Source organism: Epinephelus lanceolatus, chromosome 18 (assembly GCF_041903045.1).
Source record: "Epinephelus lanceolatus isolate andai-2023 chromosome 18, ASM4190304v1, whole genome shotgun sequence".
NCBI classification, from domain to species: Eukaryota; Metazoa; Chordata; class Actinopteri; order Perciformes; family Serranidae; genus Epinephelus; species Epinephelus lanceolatus.
The window spans coordinates 22588459-22609616 of NC_135751.1; the positions used below are offsets into that span (position 1 = coordinate 22588459).

The 21158-nt window shown below is 39.9% G+C and overlaps 3 protein-coding genes across 5 annotated transcripts; all 3 read right to left on the reverse strand.

Annotated features, from left to right (window-relative positions):
- Positions 1-150: 150 nt before the first annotated feature.
- On the reverse strand, positions 151-5151 carry LOC117268676 (immunoglobulin lambda-1 light chain-like). Its single transcript, XM_078161214.1, has 4 exons — positions 5038-5151; positions 4623-4945; positions 1476-1509; positions 151-670 (listed from the first exon to the last, which is right to left on the reverse strand). The coding sequence occupies exons 1-4, from the start codon at positions 5075-5077 to the stop codon at positions 342-344; spliced, it is 726 nt and encodes a 241-aa protein (XP_078017340.1). The 5' UTR covers positions 5078-5151; the 3' UTR covers positions 151-341.
- A 6500-nt stretch (positions 5152-11651) lies between these two features.
- On the reverse strand, positions 11652-15215 carry LOC117267929 (immunoglobulin lambda-1 light chain-like). 2 transcript variants are annotated; one of them, XM_078161509.1, is made up of 4 exons: positions 15073-15215; positions 14651-14980; positions 12780-12809; positions 11652-11981 (listed from the first exon to the last, which is right to left on the reverse strand). In XM_078161509.1, exons 1-4 carry the CDS (start codon positions 15110-15112, stop codon positions 11653-11655), a joined length of 729 nt encoding a protein of 242 aa, XP_078017635.1. In that variant the 5' UTR covers positions 15113-15215; the 3' UTR covers position 11652. The 2 variants fall into 2 exon arrangements, with proteins under 2 accessions (XP_078017635.1, XP_078017634.1); XM_078161508.1 differs by lacking the exons at positions 14651-14980; positions 15073-15215 and adding exons at positions 13092-13421; positions 13507-13657.
- A 2083-nt stretch (positions 15216-17298) lies between these two features.
- LOC144458678 (uncharacterized) lies at positions 17299-20456 on the reverse strand. Of its 2 annotated transcripts, none has more exons than XM_078161662.1 (4): positions 20287-20456; positions 18787-18889; positions 18505-18634; positions 17299-17718 (listed from the first exon to the last, which is right to left on the reverse strand). In XM_078161662.1, the coding sequence occupies exons 2-4, from the start codon at positions 18878-18880 to the stop codon at positions 17439-17441; spliced, it is 504 nt and encodes a 167-aa protein (XP_078017788.1). In that variant the 5' UTR covers positions 18881-18889; positions 20287-20456; the 3' UTR covers positions 17299-17438. The 2 variants fall into 2 exon arrangements, with proteins under 2 accessions (XP_078017788.1, XP_078017789.1); XM_078161663.1 differs by having other exon boundaries at positions 18505-18631; positions 20287-20432.
- Between the last annotated feature and the right edge of the window lie 702 nt (positions 20457-21158).

The window sequence follows — 21158 nt, forward strand, 5'->3', positions numbered from 1 at the left end:
AGTTTGTTTTCTGTGTGTTTTGAAGTTCAGGAGAAAAACTGAAAAACCTTTAAAAGGTTACAATTACTGGAATGAAAATACCATATTTGAAATTTGTTATGTTTTATAAACAAAAATGAAAGCACACATAAATACAAACACTTTTTCAACTGTTTTTTGTCTTATTTTATTGAATGATTGTTGAAAACTGCAGCATTTGCAAAGCTGATACAACACCTCCACCTAACTGTCACAACATTTATTACAAGCATGCAGACACATCTTTTCTACCATGTAAACCTTGTAATGAGCAAACAGCACAAAGAGTAAAGAAGCAGATGTTAAATGCTCATTGTGCTCCTCTACTGTTCTTCAATGGGACAGTGGGACTTGTTGATGTTTTTCTCTGCAGTCTGGGAGCCCAAAGACACTTTACATGTGTAAACCTTATCCATGTTCCAGTCTGACGTCTGGACGGCCAGATAGCTGCTGATTTGGAACGTCTGGTCTGCTTGCTGAACAGCGGTGCTGGTAGAGATCCCACTGCTCACTGGACTCCCACCAAGCAACCAGCTCACATCTGCAAAAGGCACAGACTGACTGGACAGACAGACCAGAGAGGCTTTGTTGGACTGGAGCTCAGCACTGGACGGAGGGAAGACTGTCAGGACAGGAGGAGGGAGGCTGGAGCCTGAAGATACACAAAGGACATTCATCAGATAACTAGGAGTCAAATCATTAACACAAAGCATGACAGTAGGAGATTCATTTATTGCTTGTGTTGACGATATAACCAACACGCTGAAGAAGTTAAGCATTTTGAATCTGCAAACACATTTAGAAATCATCATCAAGTTTTAAATATATCAGAATGTTAGAGGATAAGTAAATACATATCACAAGAACAATATTTTACTATTAATGTCACAATATAAAATACTCTTTACAGAATAATTAATGCAGAGTTTTGAAATGTTAAAACTTGTCATAAGTTATGAAAATAAATAATCTTGTAAATGTTGGCCAAATGTTTAAAACTCCTTTGCCATCAAAAAACCTTCTGAATATTTGTAGAAAATACTTTAAACTTGTGATCATTTGCCTTCAGACACACAGCCTGATATCAAACAGATGTAGAACCACTTATCTATTATTCACCAAACAATGTGTTGAATATTTCTTTCTTTTTTATTATTCTTCAGATTATAATTTGACCATTTTCTCTTAATTTGAATGAGAAACATAAAATCTGTGCTGTTTTATGATGAGTTAAAAAGTACTTACTTGTTGCGTCGGTAACTTAGTGGATAGTGCCGGCGCCCCACGTATAGAGGTGATGCCTCGCTGCAGCGGTCGCGAGTTCGACTCCCGCTTGCAACCCTTTGCTGCATGTTATCCCCCCACTCTCTCTGTCTCCCCATTTCACACTGTCCTGTATATTAAAGGCAAAAAGCCCCCCAAAAAAAATCTTTAAAAACAAAAAAAAAAGTACTTACTTGTCACAATCAGCTTGGTGCCTTGTCCGAATACCACAGTGATTCAGTTTGTACACATGGCTGTACAAAAACCTCCTGACTCTCACTAATGAGGGGAGTGGAACTGAAACATCCTGTTGAGACCAACTTTCACTGTCAATGTCTCTTCACTTCATCAGTCTCATTATATTCCAAAACACTGCTGGACTTGTTTCAAACACTTGTGTACCTTTATTGGACTTTATGTCATTATCTTTAATTGTGTGTCCTAGATTTACTGATTTTTATTGTTTGATTTTGGTCAAAACTCATAAAATCTGCAGTGAGTCTCTCACTGAGGTTTTTGTCACAGTGTGAATCACTGTGATACAACTTCAGTTGCAGAGCTGTCCCATGTTGCACAGTAATAGACAGCAGAGTCTCCTGTCTCTGTCCGCTTCATGATGAACTGGTAATCTATGTTTGATGAGGATTTACAGTTGAATCTGTCTGAGGAGAATCCTGATCCAAAGCTGGGTGCACTGTTAGAATAAACAAACTCCAGAACATACTGAGGAGCTTCACCAGGAACCTGTTTATACCAGTGAACATAATTTCCAGAATCAGTGTTGCAGTTGAGAACAACTTGTTGTCCTGTAGAAACTGTGTGGACAGCAGGTGTCTGGGTCAGCACTATCACTGCATCAACATCTGTCAACATACAGAGAAAAATACATGAGTCAAAGGTTTGTGTGTGAAAATATGGGCTATAAAAGGACTGAGAAGAATATCTTACATGTTAGAGCAGTGATGAGAGTGCAGAGGGTCCCCAGCATGTTGTCAGTGTGTCGTGTAAACGTCCCTTACTGTCCAGCTGACAGGTGAGCAGGGTTGGAGTGTGAGGAGAAGAGAGACTGAAGCTTATAAAGACACTGAGGAGAGGAGAAGATGAGGAGGAGGAGGAGTTTCAACACTCAGCTCTGTTTTCATTTATAAATCAACTACTTCATGTACGTGGTTTCACATTATAAACTTTTCCTTCTGCTCTTAAGAAACACATCTTCATGTAGCTTTATGAAGTCTGTTAATGTTCTCTAAGTATTAAATCTAGTTTTGGTATCACATGAATTGTTTATGTACTTTGCAGTATTTTTCCATAAAGGACTGATCACACTAAATAAATACTCCTTCATGTTTGTATAGTTTTATGTTAAACATGACTACTCAGGTTATAAATAGGTGCAGTAAACATGGTTAAGTCTTGGGGATAACATGGTGTAAATGCAAATGTTTACTTTATGTTTATGACACTTTTCTTACTATGAGACCTCCAGTTACTGATCTTTGTTTAAGATGGTAAAATGCTGTTTCAGTCATTGACTTGATGACACTGCTGAAGCTCAGATCTGAGTCTGCTTTAAACACCAAGTTTCTGACGGGGTTTTTGTCTTTATAGCTGTGGAATCAAGTCGATCAATAACTTTCATTCTTTCCTCTTTTACTTCTTTCCATTATTTCCTTAAATGGATTTAATTCCAGATATTGATTTTCTCTAAGCATTGATAGAGTGAGTCTGAGCGACTATGGTCACTTGGTGAAAGAGCTAAAAACATCTGAGTGTTGTCTACGTAGCTGTGATAACAAACATTATTGTCATAGAATTAGCATGTACAGGTTGAATAACTGCAGCCCAATAATCGAGCCCTGAGGAACTCCATATGTCATGGTGATCCCTCAGATTATAAGTACTCTGTAGCACTCTACATATCTGTTTGTACAGCATGTGCAAACAGCTTTAATTATTCTAATTCTTTTCCTCTGTTGGAAACAGATCTCGAATCACAAAATATAAATGAAATGTTGTTTGGTGAAAGTAAGACTTTCATTTGGTCATGTTTTAGCTGCACATGGCTTCTAGTTTGTGTCAGTTTTGACTGTCAGATGACCCTTTGACCTGTTCACAAAGAAGGACAAAACAAACATGTGCACTGCTGAATTTATATCAAGAAATATCCATTTCATTGTCTGAATCTGGATCAGCAAATGAAAAAATCCGCAAATCCGTCAAAAGACATGAATATTTACTGTTTACAATGACTGACTGAGAGAGACTGAAGGAGAGGAGAAGTGCAGGAGGAGGAGTTTCAAAACTATACTCAGCTTTTTATTCATTAATGAAAAACACTCTGAATGTGATTCAGTGTCATATCTGTAGATCATTTTGTACCAGTAATCTCATCTTTCATAATGTCTTTTGCTCATGACCATAAATCGTCATATTATTACATATTATCATTACATTTCTCTTGTGTGCATGTAGGAGTGCTATCAGACATTTATTCTCTTTAAAATTAAATATACAAACAAATACGAGGTTCATGTTAGAAGCTCAAGATTTATCGTGTAGTATACACATAATAAACTGTTTAATAATGAGAAGGGCATCGTACCTTTGTTATCTTCATCATCAAATATTATGTAGGCCTATTCATTGTGCCACCTTATTTTAGTATACTGTATATATAGCCATGTTGAGTAACTTTGCTGATACTAATAACCACGTTCTCTTTTTCCCATTAACTATTACCCTATATTAATGGAGAGGTTTGTTTGGTTGTGTTTTATCTGCACGTGACTTCTAGTTTTTGTAACTTTGGCTGCCAGATGACCTTTGATCCTGTTCATGAAGAGGGACAAACTGCAACATAACAATATAATACAAGACATGTTTGTGTAACAATCCTCACTACATGTGCACCAGAGCATTTTTGTCAAGAAAGATTTATCACATAATCTGAGTTTGGATCAGCAAATGAGAATCTGCTCAGAACTTTTAATAACTTGTTTATTTTTATGAGCAGCAAAAGACATGAATATTTACTGTAAACACTGATTTGTCCAACAGTGTGATAGATCTTGTGGTTAACATTTAGTAGCAAGCCTATTGTCTATTTTTGCATTAAAGAACGTACACATGACATACTGTAAGTTACTACCACTAAGTTCTGAGGCTTTTTGTGAGAATCCAGTCAAAGGGATTTGAAGTTTTAAAATATGTTTCTAATATATGAGCGAGGTAACATAAAGAATTGGCTGATGGCTTTACTCCCAGACAAGAAGTGTCAGAGACTCAAAAAGCAGAAGTATGTGTGAGGAGGTTTTTGTCACATGTGTAAATCACTGTGATACGTACTCGTTGACAGAGCTGTCCCATGTGTGACAGTGATAGACTGCTGAGTCTCCCTCCTCCACATTGTTGATGATCAAACGATAATCTGTTGTTGACTGATGATTAGATGTGAACTTTGGAGTGGAGAAACCAGAGCCATATCTAACAGAGCTCCAGCTGTGATAAAACCTCAGCACATACTGAGGAACTCCTCCTGGAATCTGTTTATACCAGACTGCTTTATCAGTCACAGTCCCCAGGTTACAGTCCATGGTGGCTGTCTCTCCTTTCCTCAGCGTCACAACAGGAGGCTTCTGTGTCACCACCGTCACACCACTCACACCTGGAAACAACAAGATGACATAGAGTCAAGAGAAACACACAGACTGATGAATCCAACATGAGGTCAAAGCTGCAGTAAGTCAGCCTCCTTACATGTTAGAGCAGTGATGAGAGAGCAGAGGGTCCCCAGCATGTTGTCAGTGTGTGGTGTAAACGTCCCTTACTTTCCAGCTGAGAGGTGAGCAGGGTTGGAGTGTGAGGAGGAGGACTTTAAACACTCAGCTCTGCTTTCATTCATTAATAAATAACAGGATTTATGTGCATCACATCATATCGACAAATGTGTTTGCTTTACTTTGTGTCGTTGTTCAAGTTATTTTCGGAGACCTGCTGATGTCCTTTGATATTTTTAATAATTTCAGGAGTTATAGAAATAAAAGTGCTTATTTTGTTTCATTTGTCAGAGATTTATTTAATATAGTCACATGATAAATAAAGCTTCATTCATTTTTAGCTTCATGTTTCTCATACTTGTACATTACAGTATGAAAAGTAAGCGGTTTTCAGTAATAAGCAAGATGTGGAGTAAACAAAACTGTTTGTCAACAATTTCAGATTCATCGCACTTCTCAGAGATGTTATCTCATTAAGTGAGCATGCTTCATATAAGTAAAGGCTCCTGTGATTCAGATATTGGAAACACATTATTAATCTGTGAATATATATGAGATGTTAGCAGTTCAAGTTGCATTTTCATTTGGTGCTGTAGCTGAAAATCACACTTTGGAGCATGTTATTTGTATTCATCACCCCTAAAACATCACATGCTGATTCGAAAAAATAAAACTTTTATTGTCATATATTCGTTACTTTTTCAGTTCACTAATCAACAGATCCAATTTTGAGTAGTTTTGAAATACTTAAATGAGCCTCCTTTTCTTGGACATTAACAAAACGTTAACTTTCACAGAATACTTGAAATATTTATAGTGTTAATATCACCTATAGAGCAGAGCTCAGAACACACACAAACAGACCATGAATGTGTGTGCTTATACATCAGAGAGCACACATCTTCTCCTGCGTGTGAAGCATCGTGTCCAGCCCACACCTGACTATGTTTCAAACAAAACTTGGAAACTAAATACAATGTTTTTTGTGACTGATTATTGTTTTATCTCAGGGAAGTCAGGGACAGTCATAGTTTAATAAAAACATGTGTCAGCCGTTGCTGAAGTCATAACTGAAGCCTTTGCACATGTGAAAGGTGATCAACAAAGCTGAATTAACCTGCCAAGGTGGGTAACTGCTCCAGACCTCAGAGCTTCAGGAGAAATTTTCACCACTACAGTACATAAGCTGGTGTCCTGCTTTATTACAATGTCTCATGGCCCGAGCTTGTTGAAGGGTCCTGAGTCAAAATCTTGTTCAAGCAGCCTTATCGCTGTGGATTATATCACAAATGATGCTGACTTCTCAAAAAATTGTTTTATCAAACTACTACAAACTACCCGATGTACAGGAACTCCTGCCTGGTTGTATTCCAGCACAAGTGCACAGGTTGATTCCTGGGGCTCAATGCAAATTGGTGGCTCCATTGCTGGCTTCCCTTAGTCAATCCTTTACAGGGACTTGAAAAGCAGAAGTATGTGTGAGGAGGTTTTGTCACAGTGTAAATCACTGTGATACCCACTCCTTGGCAGAATCGTCCCATGTAGCACAGTGATAAACTGCTGAGTCTCCCTCCTCCACATTGTTGATGATCAAACGATAATCTGTTCTTGACTGATGATTAGATGTGAACTTTGGAGAGGAGAAACCAGAGCCATATTGAGGAGCGCTAAAGCTGTGATAATAATTCAGTACAAACTGCGGAACTCCTCCTGGAATCTGTTTATACCAGCGAGGTCCACCTATAGCAGAGTTACAGTCCATGGTGGCTGTCTCTCCTTTCCTCAGCGCCACAACAGGAGGCTTCTGTGTCACCACCGTCACACCACTCACACCTGGAAACAACAAGATGACATGGAGTCAAGAGAAACACACAGACTGATGAATCCAACATGAGGTCAAAGCTGCAGTAAGTCAGCCTCCTTACATGTTAGAGCAGTGATGAGAGTGCAGAGGGTCCCCAGCATGTTGTCAGTGTGTGCTGAGAATGGCCTTGTAACTTGGAAAGTCAGCTTACTGCTGACAGATCAGAGGCTTTGGAGGATGAGGAGAGGAGGTGCTGGAGGAGCAATTTAATAGCACACTGAAACTGAGAGTGACTGACAGGAGGAGGAGCTTTGCTTGAAATTTAAATTATCATATTAGAATATTCTACCCCGTTGTTAGATACAGAAGCTGAATTTATGACAGTTTCCAACTCAAAAATTGTAGGAGAGGAGAAGTGGAGGAGGAGGAGTTTCAACACTCAACTGTGTTTTCATTCAATAATGCTCTTTTTTTTTTTTTTTTTTGAGTCATTTAAAAACTAACAGCAGCATTTTAAAATCTATCCATTAAGTCACTTGAAGCCACTGTAGAGATTTAAGAACGAGGTAATGTGCTCTGTTCTCTTTGTTGGTGCTGGAATTCTAGCAGCAGAGTTTTCAATGAGCTGAAGTTGTCTGACTGTCTTTTGGGGAAGGTCAGAAAGGACACTGTTACATTGGTCCACCCTGCTGGATATTATGGCATGAATGAGTTTCTCTAAATCTTGCTCTTTTTTAAAGATGATAAAATGCTGATTCAGTTCTTGCCTTGATGACGCTGCTGAAGCTCAGATCTGAGTCTAAATAAACACCAAGTTTCCTGACTGGGGTTTTTGTCTTTATAGCTCTGGGATCAGAAACTGCAGTAACATTCATTCTTTCCTCCTTGTTGCCAAAAACAATGATTTCTTTTCTGTCTTTATTTATTTGAAGGAAATTTGATTGCATCCAGCTGTTGACTTGTTCTAAGCATTGATAGAGTGAGTCTAAGGGACAATGGTCACTTGGTGAAAGAGCTAAACAAATCTGAATGTTGTCAGACTGAGAGACTCCTCCTGGAATCTGTTTATACCACAAAGCAGCAGTGTCTTTAATAGCTAGGTGGGGGCCTTGGTTGGATAAAGGTGAAATGGACAGTATGTAGGAGCAAATAAGGGAGTGAGGGGTTATGTCATGTATGTTGTTTCTTCTTGGCTCACTCTGAGTTGAGTTTGTTGGACCAACTTAATAAAAGCAGTGGTGTAGTGGCAGGGGCGAAAATCCCATTTCATAGCCGGGGGGGACAATAAACAGTAAAATTTTAGAGAATAATTCCAGGGGGGGACAAGGAAAAAAAGTTGTAGCCTGTCTTTTATACAGCATCTTTTACTGCAATTTGACGCTTTAATCTTCTCTCTATCTCTCCAACAGGCAGAGTGAATGTCTATACTAACTAAACTAAAACTAAAACTAAAACTAAACATTTCCTGCAAACAAACTGGTAAACTGGTTTATAAACAGTGTGCTGTGAGATCTGCCACTGCGCACCTCACAACCATGCGTAATAGTCGCGCGTAATGACCGCTCCTCGTCTGCACGTCTTTCATGTTTGTCTCACTGACAGGTGGAGAGCCTACAGACAGGTACCCATTAGCTACGAGCCGCTCCGCCACTGACTGCTCTTGTCCTGTCCTCTCACTCTCCTTTGTCTCCTGTCCTCTCTGACTATCACTAAACTCTGAGCTTAATCATTAGCTTTTAGCTTAGCAGCACTCGTAATTGAGTAGGCTTTTGAACAATGCAGGAGAAATGTTGCAGACAGTTTATATTATCAGCCTGGGCCTGGGGCTTGTTGTAACAGCAAATGGGATGTGTTGTAACTTGTGTAAGTTAAACTGTGTCTGTGTGAGTGAACATCTTACCCTGCGAGGCGCGATGTGGGCAGCGGCTCCAGCCACACGCTGCTACTGTTGCCAAGCAGCCCCGACCGCTGGAAAGAGTGTGGGATATACCACTACTAGGAATGGGAGGGGGGGGGACTAAATCTTTTAAGATTTAAATAGTACATTATTGCGTGATTATAATGAGCACCGCTTACATTGTGCTTTTAATAAATACTACTGCACTGTTCAAAAATTATTAATTGTGACTCAAATGATTCTAGGGGGGTACAGCTTTACTGAAGGAGGAGTCATGTCCCCCCCTGTCCCCCCTGGGATTTCCGCCCCTGTGTAGTGGTAGTTGATGAGGTGGGTGATGGGTAGGTTACTGAAGAGTAAGAGGGTATACTTCTATATATTCCTTTGTTTTTCTGGCTGATAGGAGGCTTCTTTAAAATGCCAGAAGAAGAGGTGGGTGTGTCCTGTATACCTGCATATATCCTCTACTACAACACTGGATGACAGGATTTAAAAAGGAAAGAAAAACACATTGTGGATCTCTGAATGTATTGTTGAGCCATTAAAGACAGGTATGGCTGTTTTAATATTAATATTGGGTCTGATGATGGACCTGTTACACATGAACTGAGTGCTTCACAGATATCTTTGGTCATCTGCAGTCATCAGGGTTTTTCCAAAACCTCTGACGTTCTCCAATAAATATAGATATATAACAAACAAAGATATAAGTCCCTCCATGCCCTCACCCCACAGTACATAAGGGACCTCCTCCACCCCTACACTCGGTCCAGATCTCTGCGCTCCTCTGACTCCGGCCTACTCTCCTTCCCTCACTCCTGCTTCCGAACTTTTGGTGACCAGGCCTTCTGCGTCGCTGCCCCCACCCTCTGGAACTCTCTCCACCCTGTAACCCACAATGCCCCTGTACTGGACATTTTCAAATCCATCTTCAAAACTCATCTGTTCACCATGGCTTTTTAATTCAATAATCCATCTCTTGCCCAGTGTACCATCACACAGTGTGTCTGCTTTCTTCTGTTGTTTGTTATAGTTTTGTTGCTTTTCTATACTGCTTTTTGTATTGTACTGTTCTGTTGGTGCTGTTGTTTCATTACTATGTATTGTAAAAGTGACCCTGGGTTTCTTGAAAGGCCCTACATAAATTAAAGTTATTATTATGATTATTATAATTATTATATCAAAGAGCATTGTTTATAGTGGCTTCAACTCAGTCAACGTTTGCTGAAGACTCAAAAAGCAGAAGTATGTGTGAGAAGGTTTTTGTCACAGTGTAAATCACTGTGATACGTACTCACTAACAGAGCCGACCCATGTCTCGCAGTAATAGACTGCTGAGTCTCCCTCCTCCACATTGTTGATGATGAAACGATAATCTGATGTTGACTGATGATTAGATGTGAACTTTGGAGAGGAGAAACCAGAGCCATATCTAACAGAGCTATAGGTGTGATGAAACCTCAGCACAAACTGAGGAACTCCTCCTGGAATCTGTTTATACCAGACTGCTGTATCAATACCAGTCCCCAGGTTACAGTCCATGGTGGCTGTCTCTCCTTTCCTCAGCGTCACAACAGGAGGCTTCTGTGTCACCACCGTCACACCACTCACACCTGGAAACAACAAGATGACATGGAGTCAAGAGAAACACACAGACTGATGAATCCAACATGAGGTCAAAGCTGCAGTAAGTCAGCCTCCTTACATGTTAGAGCAGTGATGAGAGTGCAGAGGGTCCCCAGCATGTTGTCAGTGTGTGCTGAGAATGGCCTTGTAACTTGGAAAGTCAGCTTACTGCTGACAGATCAGAGGCTTTGGAGGATGAGGAGAGGAGGTGCTGGAGGAGCAATTTAATACCACACTGAAACTGAGAGTGACTGACAGGAGGAGCTTTGCTTCACTCTGCATGCTTTCTCACATTTGTTTGTTACGAAATGTCTTTAATTTAGTCATCATAGTCAGTGTAGATGAAAATGCTGATTCACAAAATACAATAATGTCCTGACGTCAAGACATCCTGCCATTTATACGTATTTCTTACTACTTTGGTTCCCAAGCATAAAGGAATAATTTTGGCTACATTTTTCCATAAGTCAATGACAGACATCTACTGCACGATAAAAGCTTTGGCTCTGCACAAATGTACATCATTGCAATTTATGCACATAAGAAGCAAACTTTCTTTGATATACAACATTTTGAAAACTAAACTCTCATTGTTTTTGCAGTCACAGACAGTTCCCTCTGATTTTACAGAGAGCTGACACTTGACCTCTTCATTTACATGGAGCTATAAATAAGGAGAGGAGGCCTGCAGGTGCATCCTGGGAAGGAAGAGAGGGAGGAGTAGAGAGGTGATGCTTCACTGATGGAGGATGAAAACTCAGTTTCATTTGTTCATGTCATCTGATTTTTCTAACGTCTTAACGACTGTGAGCAACGAAAACAAGACAAAGTCATATTCATCTTTCTGCTGTGCTTTTATTGCAAATTAACACCTAATAACAATGTTGCTTTATGATTTTGAATATAAATATTAAAGAAGCAAGTCTGTCTGTTGTCTTTGTGTCCAGGATTATTATCAGTGACATGAACAACAGGAGAAAAATACAATCTAGTCAAGGTGACAACATTTGCTGAACGTTATCCTTTTAAATGATGTTTTCACAAGTACAAATAAATACAAACACTTTTTCAACTGTTTTTTTTTTGTCTTATTTTATTGAATGATTGTTGAAAAACGCAGCATTTGCAAAACTGATACAACACCTCCACCTAACTGTCACAACATTTATTACAAGCATGCAGACACATCTTTTCTACCATGTAAACCTTGTAATGAGCAAACAGCACAAAGAGTAAAGAAGCAGATGTTAAATGCTCATTGTGCTCCTCTACTGTTCTTCAGTGGGACAGTGGGACTTGTTGATGTTTTTCTCTGCAGTCTGGGAGCCCAAAGACACTTTACATGTGTAAACCTTATCCATGTTCCAGTCTGACGTCTGGACGGCCAGATAGCTGCTGATTTGGAACGTCTGGTCTGCTTGCTGAACAGCGGTGCTGGTAGAGATCCCACTGCTCACTGGACTCCCACCAAGCAACCAGCTCACATCTGCAAAAGGCACAGACTGACTGGACAGACAGACCAGAGAGGCTTTGTTGGACTGGAGCTCAGCACTGGACGGAGGGAAGACTGTCAGGACAGGAGGAGGGAGGCTGGAGCCTGAAGATACACAAAGGACATTCATCAGATAACTAGGAGTCAAATCATTAACACAAAGCATGACAGCAGGAGATTCATTTATTGCTTGTGTTGACGATATCAAAAATGAGCAGTGTTCTATTTGAAAACATCAACAATCCATCAATCACAAATTTAGAAACATTTTTCATGAGTTAATTTTAATTGTTATGGTGGAAACTGTCATTAATTCACCCTCTGTACTTTACATAATGTTATTAAAATTCTAATATAATAATTTAAATCACTGTGACAGTTTCAGGTATATCAGAAGTCACTTTGCTTTGTGGTGTCTATCTAACCACCTAATAAAAATAATACTTCAAACAGCCACAATCCTTTCACATGAAGTTTAAAATATATCAGAATGTTAGAGGATAAGTAACTAAATATCACAAGAACAATATTTTACTATTAATGTCACAATATAAAATACTCTTTACAGAATAATTAATGCAGAGTTTTGAAATGTTAAAACTTGTCATAAGTTATGAAAATAAATAATCTTGTAAATGTTGCCCAAATGTTTAAAACTCCTTTGCCATCAAAAAACCTTCTGAATATTTGTAGAAAATACTTATAAATTGTGATCGTTTGCCTTCAGACACACAGCCTGATATCAAACAGATGTAGAAACACTTATCTATTATTCACCAAACAATGTGTTGAATATTTCTTTCTTTCTTTTTATTCATCAGATTATGAATTGACCATTTTCTCTTAATTTGAATGAGAAACATAAAATCTGTGCTGTTTTATGATGAGTTAAAAAGTACTTACTTGTCACAATCAGCTTGGTGCCTTGTCCGAATACCACAGTGATTCAGTTTGTACACATGGCTGTACAAAAACCTCCTGACTCTCACTAATGAGGGGAGTGGAACTGAAACATCCTGTTGAGACCAACTTTCACTGTCAACATCTCTTCACTTCATCAGTCTCATTATATTCAAAAACACTAAACACACTCTTGCCTCTCACAAGAGATTTATTTAATGTCTGTCTGATTTTAATTGTTTGATTTTGATCAGAATTCATAAAATCTGCAGTAAGTCTCTCACTGAGGTTTTTGTCACAGTGTGAATCACTGTGATACATGCTCCTTAGCAGAGTTGTCCCATGTCTGACAGTAATAGACAGCAGAGTCTCCTGTCTCTGTCCGCTTTATGATGAACTGGTAATCTATGTTTGATGAGGATTTAGAGTTGAATCTGTCTGAGGAGAATCCTGATCCAAAGTTGAGTGCGCTGTTATAATGGTAGAAACTCACAACATACTGAGGAGCTTCACCAGGAACCTGTTTATACCAGCTGACATATTGGCTATCATATCTCTGAATGTTGCAGTTGAGAACAACTTGTTGTCCTGTAGAAACTGTGTGGACAGCAGGCGTCTGGGTCACCACTATCACTGCATCAACATCTGTCAACATACAGAGAAAAGTACATGAGTCAAAGGTTTGTGTGTGAAAATATGGGCTATAAAAGGACTGAGAAGAATATCTTACATGTTAGAGCAGTGATGAGAGTGCAGAGGGTCCCCAGCATGTTGTCAGTGTGTCGTGTAAACGTCCCTTACTGTCCAGCTGACAGGTGAGCAGGGTTGGAGTGTGAGGAGAAGAGAGACTGAAGCTTATAAAGACACTGAGGAGAGGAGAAGTGGAGGAGGAGGAGTTTCATCACTCAACTCTCTTTTCATTCATTAATAAATGACAGGATTTATGTGTTTTCACGTCTTATTGACAATTCAGTTTGTTCCACTTTGTTTTGTTGTTGTTCCTGTTGTCTTTGGAGACCTGCTGATGTCCTTTGAATCAGTGTTAATACTCTCACAGGAGCTAGATATTAAAGTGCTTTTCTGTTTGACTTGTACATACTAAATATATCTTCAGTGTTTTCCAGGTTTGTGTTTTCTTACAGTTGTATATTACAGTATGTGCAGTGAACAGTGTTCAGTAATAAGCAGGATGGAGAGGAAACATAACTGTTTATCTTTTATCTCAGTTTCATCACTTTTCTGAATGTCCTGTCACCAAGTGAACATGCTCCATATCAATAATGTCTCCTGTGATTCATTTATTGGAATATAGATGATATGGAAATCGTCAGTGTAAAGTTTTCATTTGGTTTTGTTTTTGCTGAACATAACTCAGCTTTGTTTTTTCAGAACTGTGTAACAGATGACTTTAAGGTCTGTCTCATGAAACAGGATTGACAATTGCTGCAGTTTGAAGTGTAACAATCATCACTACCTGGTTACCAGGGGATTGATCTAAAAATATTTACTTCATTTTGTGTATTCTAACCAGTGTCTGCATCCGTCTATAACTTGAAGATTATATATGGCAATATATTGTCACATTTAAAGCCTGAATTACCGGTATATCAATATGTCAGATATTATGGATGAGGGTGGTGTGCATTTACTGGTGCACTGCTTATTTATTAATATTTTCATTTTTTCACAAATACATTTTGTCACTGATTAGTGTGGGAATTAGTCCAATGTTATCATTTAAATGTTGGAGAAAAAAGACTGAAACGTGTTATTCCACAGAGTGTTGTTTGATGGCTCTATGATCAGAAGTGTCAGAGACTCAAAAAGCAGAAGTATGTAGTGAGGAGGTTTTTGTCACAGTGTAAATCACTGTGATACCTCCTCTTTAGCAGAGCTGTCCCATGTGTGACAGTAATAGACTGCTGAGTCTCCCTCCTCCACATTGTTGATGATCAAACGATAATCTGTTGTTGACTGATGATTAGATGTGAACTTTGGAGAGGAGAAACCAGAGCCATACTCTACAGAGCTCCAGCCGTGATGAAACTTCAGCACATACTGAGGAGCTCCTCCTGGAATCTGTTTATACCAGCGAGCCGAACTGCCAGTCACAGTCCCCAGGTTACAGTCCATGGTGGCTGTCTCTCCTTTCCTCAGCGTCACAACAGGAGGCTTCTGTGTCACCACCGTCACACCACTCACACCTGGAAACAACAAGATGACATGGAGTCAAGAGAAACACACAGACTGATGAATCCAACATGAGGTCAAAGCTGCAGTAAGTCAGCCTCCTTACATGTTAGAGCAGTGATGAGAGTGCAGAGGGTCCCCAGCATGTTGTCAGTGTGTGCTGAGAATGGTCTTGTAACTTGGAAAGTCAGCTTACTGCTGACAGATCAGAGGCTTTGGAGGATGAGGAGAGGAGGTGCTGGAGGAGCAATTTAATACCACACTGAAACTGAGAGTGACTGACAGGAGGAGGAGCTTTGCTTCACTCTGCATGCTTTCTCACATTTCTTACTCTGAAATGTCTTTAATTTAGTCATCATAGTCAGTGTAGATGAAAATGCTGATTCACAAAATACAATAATGTCCTGATATCAAGACATCCTGCCTTTTATATGCATTTCTTACTACTTTGGTTCCCAAGCATAAAGGAATAATTTTGGCTACATTTTTCCATAAGTCAACGACAGACATCTACTGCACGATAAAAGCTTTGGCTCTGCACAAATGTACATCATTGTAATTTATGCACATTAGAAGCAAACTTTTTTTGATATACAACATTTTGAAAACTAAACTATCAGTGTGTTTGCAGTCAGAGACAGTTCCCTCTGATTTTACAGAGAGCTGACACTTGACCTCTTCATTTACATGGAGCTATAAATAAGGAGAGGAGGCCTGCAGGTGCATCCTGGGAAGGAAGATAGGTGTTAACTGATGGTTAGTTTCTTCCTATACATCTGAGTGTTCTTAGATATATTGTAATGTGAATCCCCTCCCAAAAAGTAGTTCAGGACATGATTAACAGATGAGTTTCTTTTTGCCCTCTTTCAATCTCTCTTATGCTGTAGTTCATTTTGAAATTCTACTATAAAAGGTAGGATGATAGGGATATTAGAGACGGGAAAAAATAATAGGCATATGTCAAAATAAATATAAAAATGTGTTTAAAAACTTTTGTCAGTCACAGGCTGGTTTGTTCCCCAGCTTCCTGTCCACATGTCAATCTGTCTCTCTCTGATTCTCTGTGTGCTTCTAATCTGCAGGCCAAGGTCTCCCCGACATGCCGCAGCCTTAAGGCAGAGTCGCACCTCCAGAAAGGCCGAAGTCAGCCATCAAGTAACGGTCACGTGTGACAACAAAGGACAACTACAGAAGCAACTAACTGACAAAACTGACATTCTTCAGCCTCTTTGGAACCTAAGAACTGACCATTCCCCCTCTCTAGCATTAGTTTAACTCTGATTTTAACATATGTGTAAATAATAAAATTGTGTTTTAACCCTTTTAAGCATTGTGTTGTCTTTTGCCTTTACATTACTAGCTGTCAAATCTGCAGACCCACTGCAAGTTTTGCAGTAGGAGTGTTATATTTGCTCACCACAGAGCTTATTTTCTGCAGTAATCTGAAATGAAATGGAAAAATCACACTGGCTTTTTGACTTCCTCATCCTGGAGCACTCTATTGACTGTATAATAAAGATGGACGACATTACAGCTTTCCAAATGTGAAGCCGAAACATCTTGGTCGCTGCCGGAGCTGTCTTTCTGCCATCATAGGTAGCTGTTATCACATTGGTTTAGTTCAAGTTCTCATTTTTCTGAGAAGTTTGGTTATAACCAGTAATTTGATGTTTAAAAAAGGGGTGGGGGGAGACTGAGGTCATGATTGACAGCTGTGTGTGCCAATCAGTATGCTCGCTATCAGTGTCGCTGCTCGTGATTACTCAGACGGGTGTATGGGCCGGAACTTGATACCAACGGGATTACTATTGCACAGAGTCTAGCTCCAAATGACATCACCAGCCCAAGATGGCAGCAACTGGGCTTCAAGATGCATTGTCCATCTTAATATACAGTCTATGTCTAACGTTTGGGCGCTGCCTTTAAATTAACCCCCAACCTAACCTGGGCACTGTGAGGATACATGCACATAAATGTCCCACACACAGAAAGTAAGGAGGAGAAAAATACACCGCCACACACTTCCAGTGGGTCATATATGATAACTGAGATGGTTTACTTTTGTATGAGTCAAATTAATCTGATTTTAATAATCACAAATACAATAGTCTTACAATGTTAATTAATGTGAAAAAGCATCCTTTAACAGTGTTATATTACACTTAGACTACCTTTTCAGTCATTATGTCCAGCTATTGATACACAGAGCAGCAGGATGCAACTGAGATAATTTGATAAATGCTGCCACCTTGTGGTTAAAAGTGACTTTGTACAGAAAGGCAAAGATAAATACTTTAGAGAGATTGAAAAAACATCTTTTCTACACCATGCATTGCTCTTTATATATTTATTCTTAGTCACGTGACTTATTCTCATGTCACACTCATCAATAAATTCATATAAACTAATCATCTTCTCCTTAAAAATATATATACATATTAACTCTTTTTAGATACATCAGCGTCGACAGGTCTAAGGTCTCTGTGGCCCTCTCCTCCTCGCTCTGAGCAGTGTTGGCCCCTTGATAATCCCCCTGTCATGAGCCCTCATCTGTGCTTGCAGTGGAGACCTCAGACCAACACTGGTGGGAACCCTCTGTACGGGCCGCTGAGGCAGAGCGAATCTGCCGTCCTTGAGGTCATCCACAAAACCCTCCAAACCGTCAAACTTTGAGGTGAGCTTCCCCAGCTCATCCTTCAGCATGTTAAACTCCCTGTAGAGGTCACCCAGGGCATCTGACAGAGGTTGGATCCTTGACACATGCAGAGACATTTGGGAAAGAACAAATGAGAAAATTAGTTCAGTATTCCAATGACCAGTCAAAGAGCTTTGGCTCTGAAATGTTCCATAAGCTCACATGAAATGGGAACAATGTTTACTGGCAAAACATAACCAAGACGAGACCTCAGTCAAATTGGCAACATGAACATGAAAGTCACGATATGCTGCTAAGCAGGAACAGCCCCATCATCTGCAGGAAACATCAGGGTAACAGACAAAAAGAGCGGAAGTCGCTTAAAAAAAAAAAGATGAAAGTTTAAATATTCTTGGCACAACTTAGAGAAAGGACACCTGCAGCGAGCCTGCAGTGCACCTGAAACAGTTAGTCAGGAATGTTCACATTAAACTGGGTGTTGGTATGGTCCACAACCTGATCTCTAAAGCAAAGGGTCACTGACTTGAAGTAACATCTGCCACATACACTCAATTCATCAGAACATGAGGCTGAAACATTTCCCGTCTTTTGTTGGCACAGTCCCCACAGTGAGGTCATTTACAAAGCAGAGTCGGCCTTGTGTTGACCAGAGTGATCGTGGATCGAATTACTGGCTCTGACAGGTCAGTGGTCATGTGCAGAGCAAAGCAAGTTACATAATGCCTAATTTCGTACCACTGCGAGGAACAATAAAATGCTCACTGACGTAACTGAGTGTTGTTATTCTCGCTCTTTCCCAACATTTGGACTGTTTTCTCTTCTTGTTCCTGCTTTTGCATTTAACATGACTGCAACTTACAGTCAGAAGCTACTGTGACCCACCTGTTGTATTCAGGCAGGACAGAGGCGTGATCATTGATCAGCAGGTCTTTCACTTGAGTTAGAATAGCAAATTTCCAGTTGTCCAGCACCTGCGTCAGGTTGGAGCAAGTCTTGCCATTGCTGTGTTCTGCTGAGGACAGACGTTTACAGTAGAAGTAAAGCCAAGTATTTACCCTGAACTGTAGAAATGAGAACTGGATTCAAGTGCTTTAAAAAATGAAACCTTTTTCTAATCATTTACAGATTGTGGAAAATTGAGAGTGATGACGCAGCGTCCCTGACCTTTAGGGACCCAACGTGAGGTTTCCTCTTTCCACTTCTGAGCTCTGCATGTTAAGATCATGCAGAAAAGGACCAGAATCCCCTTCATCATCATCTTCCTCACCTGAGAAAAACAGAAATTATAGCTAGATGTGGGTGCTGCTGAGAAACAGTGGCTCTCCTAAGGGGAGGGCGAAGGGGGCCGTGGCCCCAGTGACACAATTGCTTCCCCAACTCGGTGAAAATAATCGGAGACAGACATTACTGTCTTTAAGAGGCTGTTAGACACATTTTTTCAGCTAGTGGTGGTAGTGGTGTCTCGGGAAACTAGACAATCTAAGGCATCAACTGGAGGCAAACGCATCACCCTGTGGAGAAGGCGGCTAAATAATGCTCCAAATTTAGGCTAAAATTTGGCAAGGGAGCAACTGGTATGACCATTTTCAAAGGGGTCCCTTCAACTCTCATCTCAAGACATCTGAATGAAAATGGGCTCAATGGGTACACACAAGTCTCCCCTAAACTTGAGAAGAGTTATTCCCAGTAAATGTTTTGCTCCTTACAATCGACAGACTCCTTCAAATTAAAGCTGTATGTTTGTGTGTTAAGAAAAAGGTCAACCAGCCTTTGTACAACACAGAATCGCCTAACATGTACAGATACATCTGTTAATACAACACATTAAAACTGAATTTTAAAGAACTACTAACCCATACACTTCAGATGATTAGTCATTTTAACTTTGACATAAGGAATCCAAGTGTATTTGCAAGCAATTTCTCAACTCTCATACTGCCATAATTTCGAACTAGCCTATATTCAACAGCACAGTGGCTTTTGGTTTTGATGTGCCACCCCAAGATTTTCAGCGGCCCCATCTGGCCACCCCTGTGAAAAATTTCTAGGGGCACCACTGCTGAGAAACAAGTGCACAGGGAAGAAGTAGTGTAATAATTAGATATAATTAGATATTTTTTACATACAACAAACCCACGATAGGCTTATATGATATGATACAGTACTATTCCACTACTCAGTAAGTATCTAAAATTTGCTGCACATTGACAAACTTTAACATGAAAATGCTCCTACATGCCCTTGTTAGAATAATCTATAACACTATTACACTGTGAAAGTAACCATTCAGCACAATAAGTAATTTTACTTTTGATACTTTTACTTAACTGATGTTTTAATTCAAGACTTTAACTTGTAATGGAGTATTTTTCAACAGTGGTATTTCTACTTTTAGCTAATTAAAGCATCTGAATATGGAAAGTGGAAGATACAGGTAAGTGATGCCAGGAAAACTTGTTTAAAACATTTTCACTTAAAGAAAACCTCTTACACTTGATAACAAAGTTAGAATTTTACTTACAATAAATACAACTGAATCTGCAAGTTATTAATCTACATTTTTAATTTAAAGAAATAGGAAACAAAGGTTTTGCATGTAGATCCTGAGCACTGCACTTTATTCTACTGTCACTTAAATTTATTGCTCTTTGAGTTTTACTCTACCTGTCTGTGAAGTAGTGTCAGGAGTCTTTCCAGGTCACAGCGGCCAAACACACTCTGTGGTACGATCCCTCAACAGTGACACACTGAGGAAACATGACCTGGGCAGCACTCTCTTATAACAGCCTCCCTCATTTCCCGGAGCCATTCCCCCACCTGCTCCCACCCACTTCAGTGATGCAGTGAAGACACACTCTGTTCCTTAAGCATGCACGTGCACAAAGCTGCACACATAACATGGCACTATCAAGGCAAAGCTCCCCGTAACACATGCTTTCCACTACAGTCTCTGATGTGTCTTGCAGACTGTGGATCTGCTGCAGTGATAAATATCCCACAGACCCTGAATGGGAGGTCCTGATAATCCCCTGTCTCGGCTCCATCTATCCCCCAACATGTCTTTTAGCTGCTGTGAGTGGTGTAGGGCAACTGCGCTCCCTATGGGCTCTAATCCAGAGGTGTTTGATGTAGCAGCGTGGCTCCGGCATAGCATTCTTACCGCCTACTGTAATACAATCTGCTCAACATCTGGGCTACGACAGTCAGACGCAACCGGCAATGGTCCCTTTAGCTGTCAGAGATGATCAAAACCTGGAGACACACGCACTTGATGAAGCTGAAAGTAAGAGGATGAAAACACTGTGATTATTTTTAATCATTTAAATAAAAAAATGAATGAATAATAAACAGCTGTTGTACAGTAATGAGAAAAATATACAGCCCCCGGGGGATTTCCTCAGCACTAAACTCCCCAACTCAGATAAGCTGCTGTCTGATTTACTCCATCAGTTCTCTCAGTGTGACATTAACCCACCCCTGATGGGTCGAGATCATTTATGTGGAAATAATCTGACTGCCAATGGAGGACAGATCTG

Bases quoted from the DNA above. Each gene is read 5' to 3' on its own strand.
- LOC117268676 (XM_078161214.1), bottom strand. From the start codon at position 5,077: ATGCTGGGGACCCTCTGCTCTCTCATCACTGCTCTAACAT. The intron at 4,946-5,037 runs GTAAGGAGGCTG...TGTTGTTTCCAG, and splicing joins TCTCATCACTGCTCTAACAT to GTGTGAGTGGTGTGACGGTG. The intron at 1,510-4,622 runs GTATCACAGTGA...TGAATCACTGTG, and splicing joins ACAGCTCTGTCAACGAGTAC to GTATTCGGACAAGGCACCAA.
- LOC144458678 (XM_078161662.1), bottom strand. From the start codon at position 18,880: ATGATGATGAAGGGGATTCTGGTCCTTTTCTGCATGATCTTAACATGC. The intron at 18,635-18,786 runs GTCAGGGACGCT...GTCTGTCCTCAG, and splicing joins CTCACGTTGGGTCCCTAAAG to CAGAACACAGCAATGGCAAG. The intron at 17,719-18,504 runs GTGGGTCACAGT...GCATGTGTCAAG, and splicing joins GTCCTGCCTGAATACAACAG to GATCCAACCTCTGTCAGATG.
- LOC117267929 (XM_078161509.1), bottom strand. From the start codon at position 15,112: ATGCTGGGGACCCTCTGCACTCTCATCACTGCTCTAACAT. The intron at 14,981-15,072 runs GTAAGGAGGCTG...TGTTGTTTCCAG, and splicing joins TCTCATCACTGCTCTAACAT to GTGTGAGTGGTGTGACGGTG. The intron at 12,810-14,650 runs CACAGTGATTTA...TCACTGTGGTAT, and splicing joins CTCTGCTAAAGAGGAGGTAT to TCGGACAAGGCACCAAGCTG.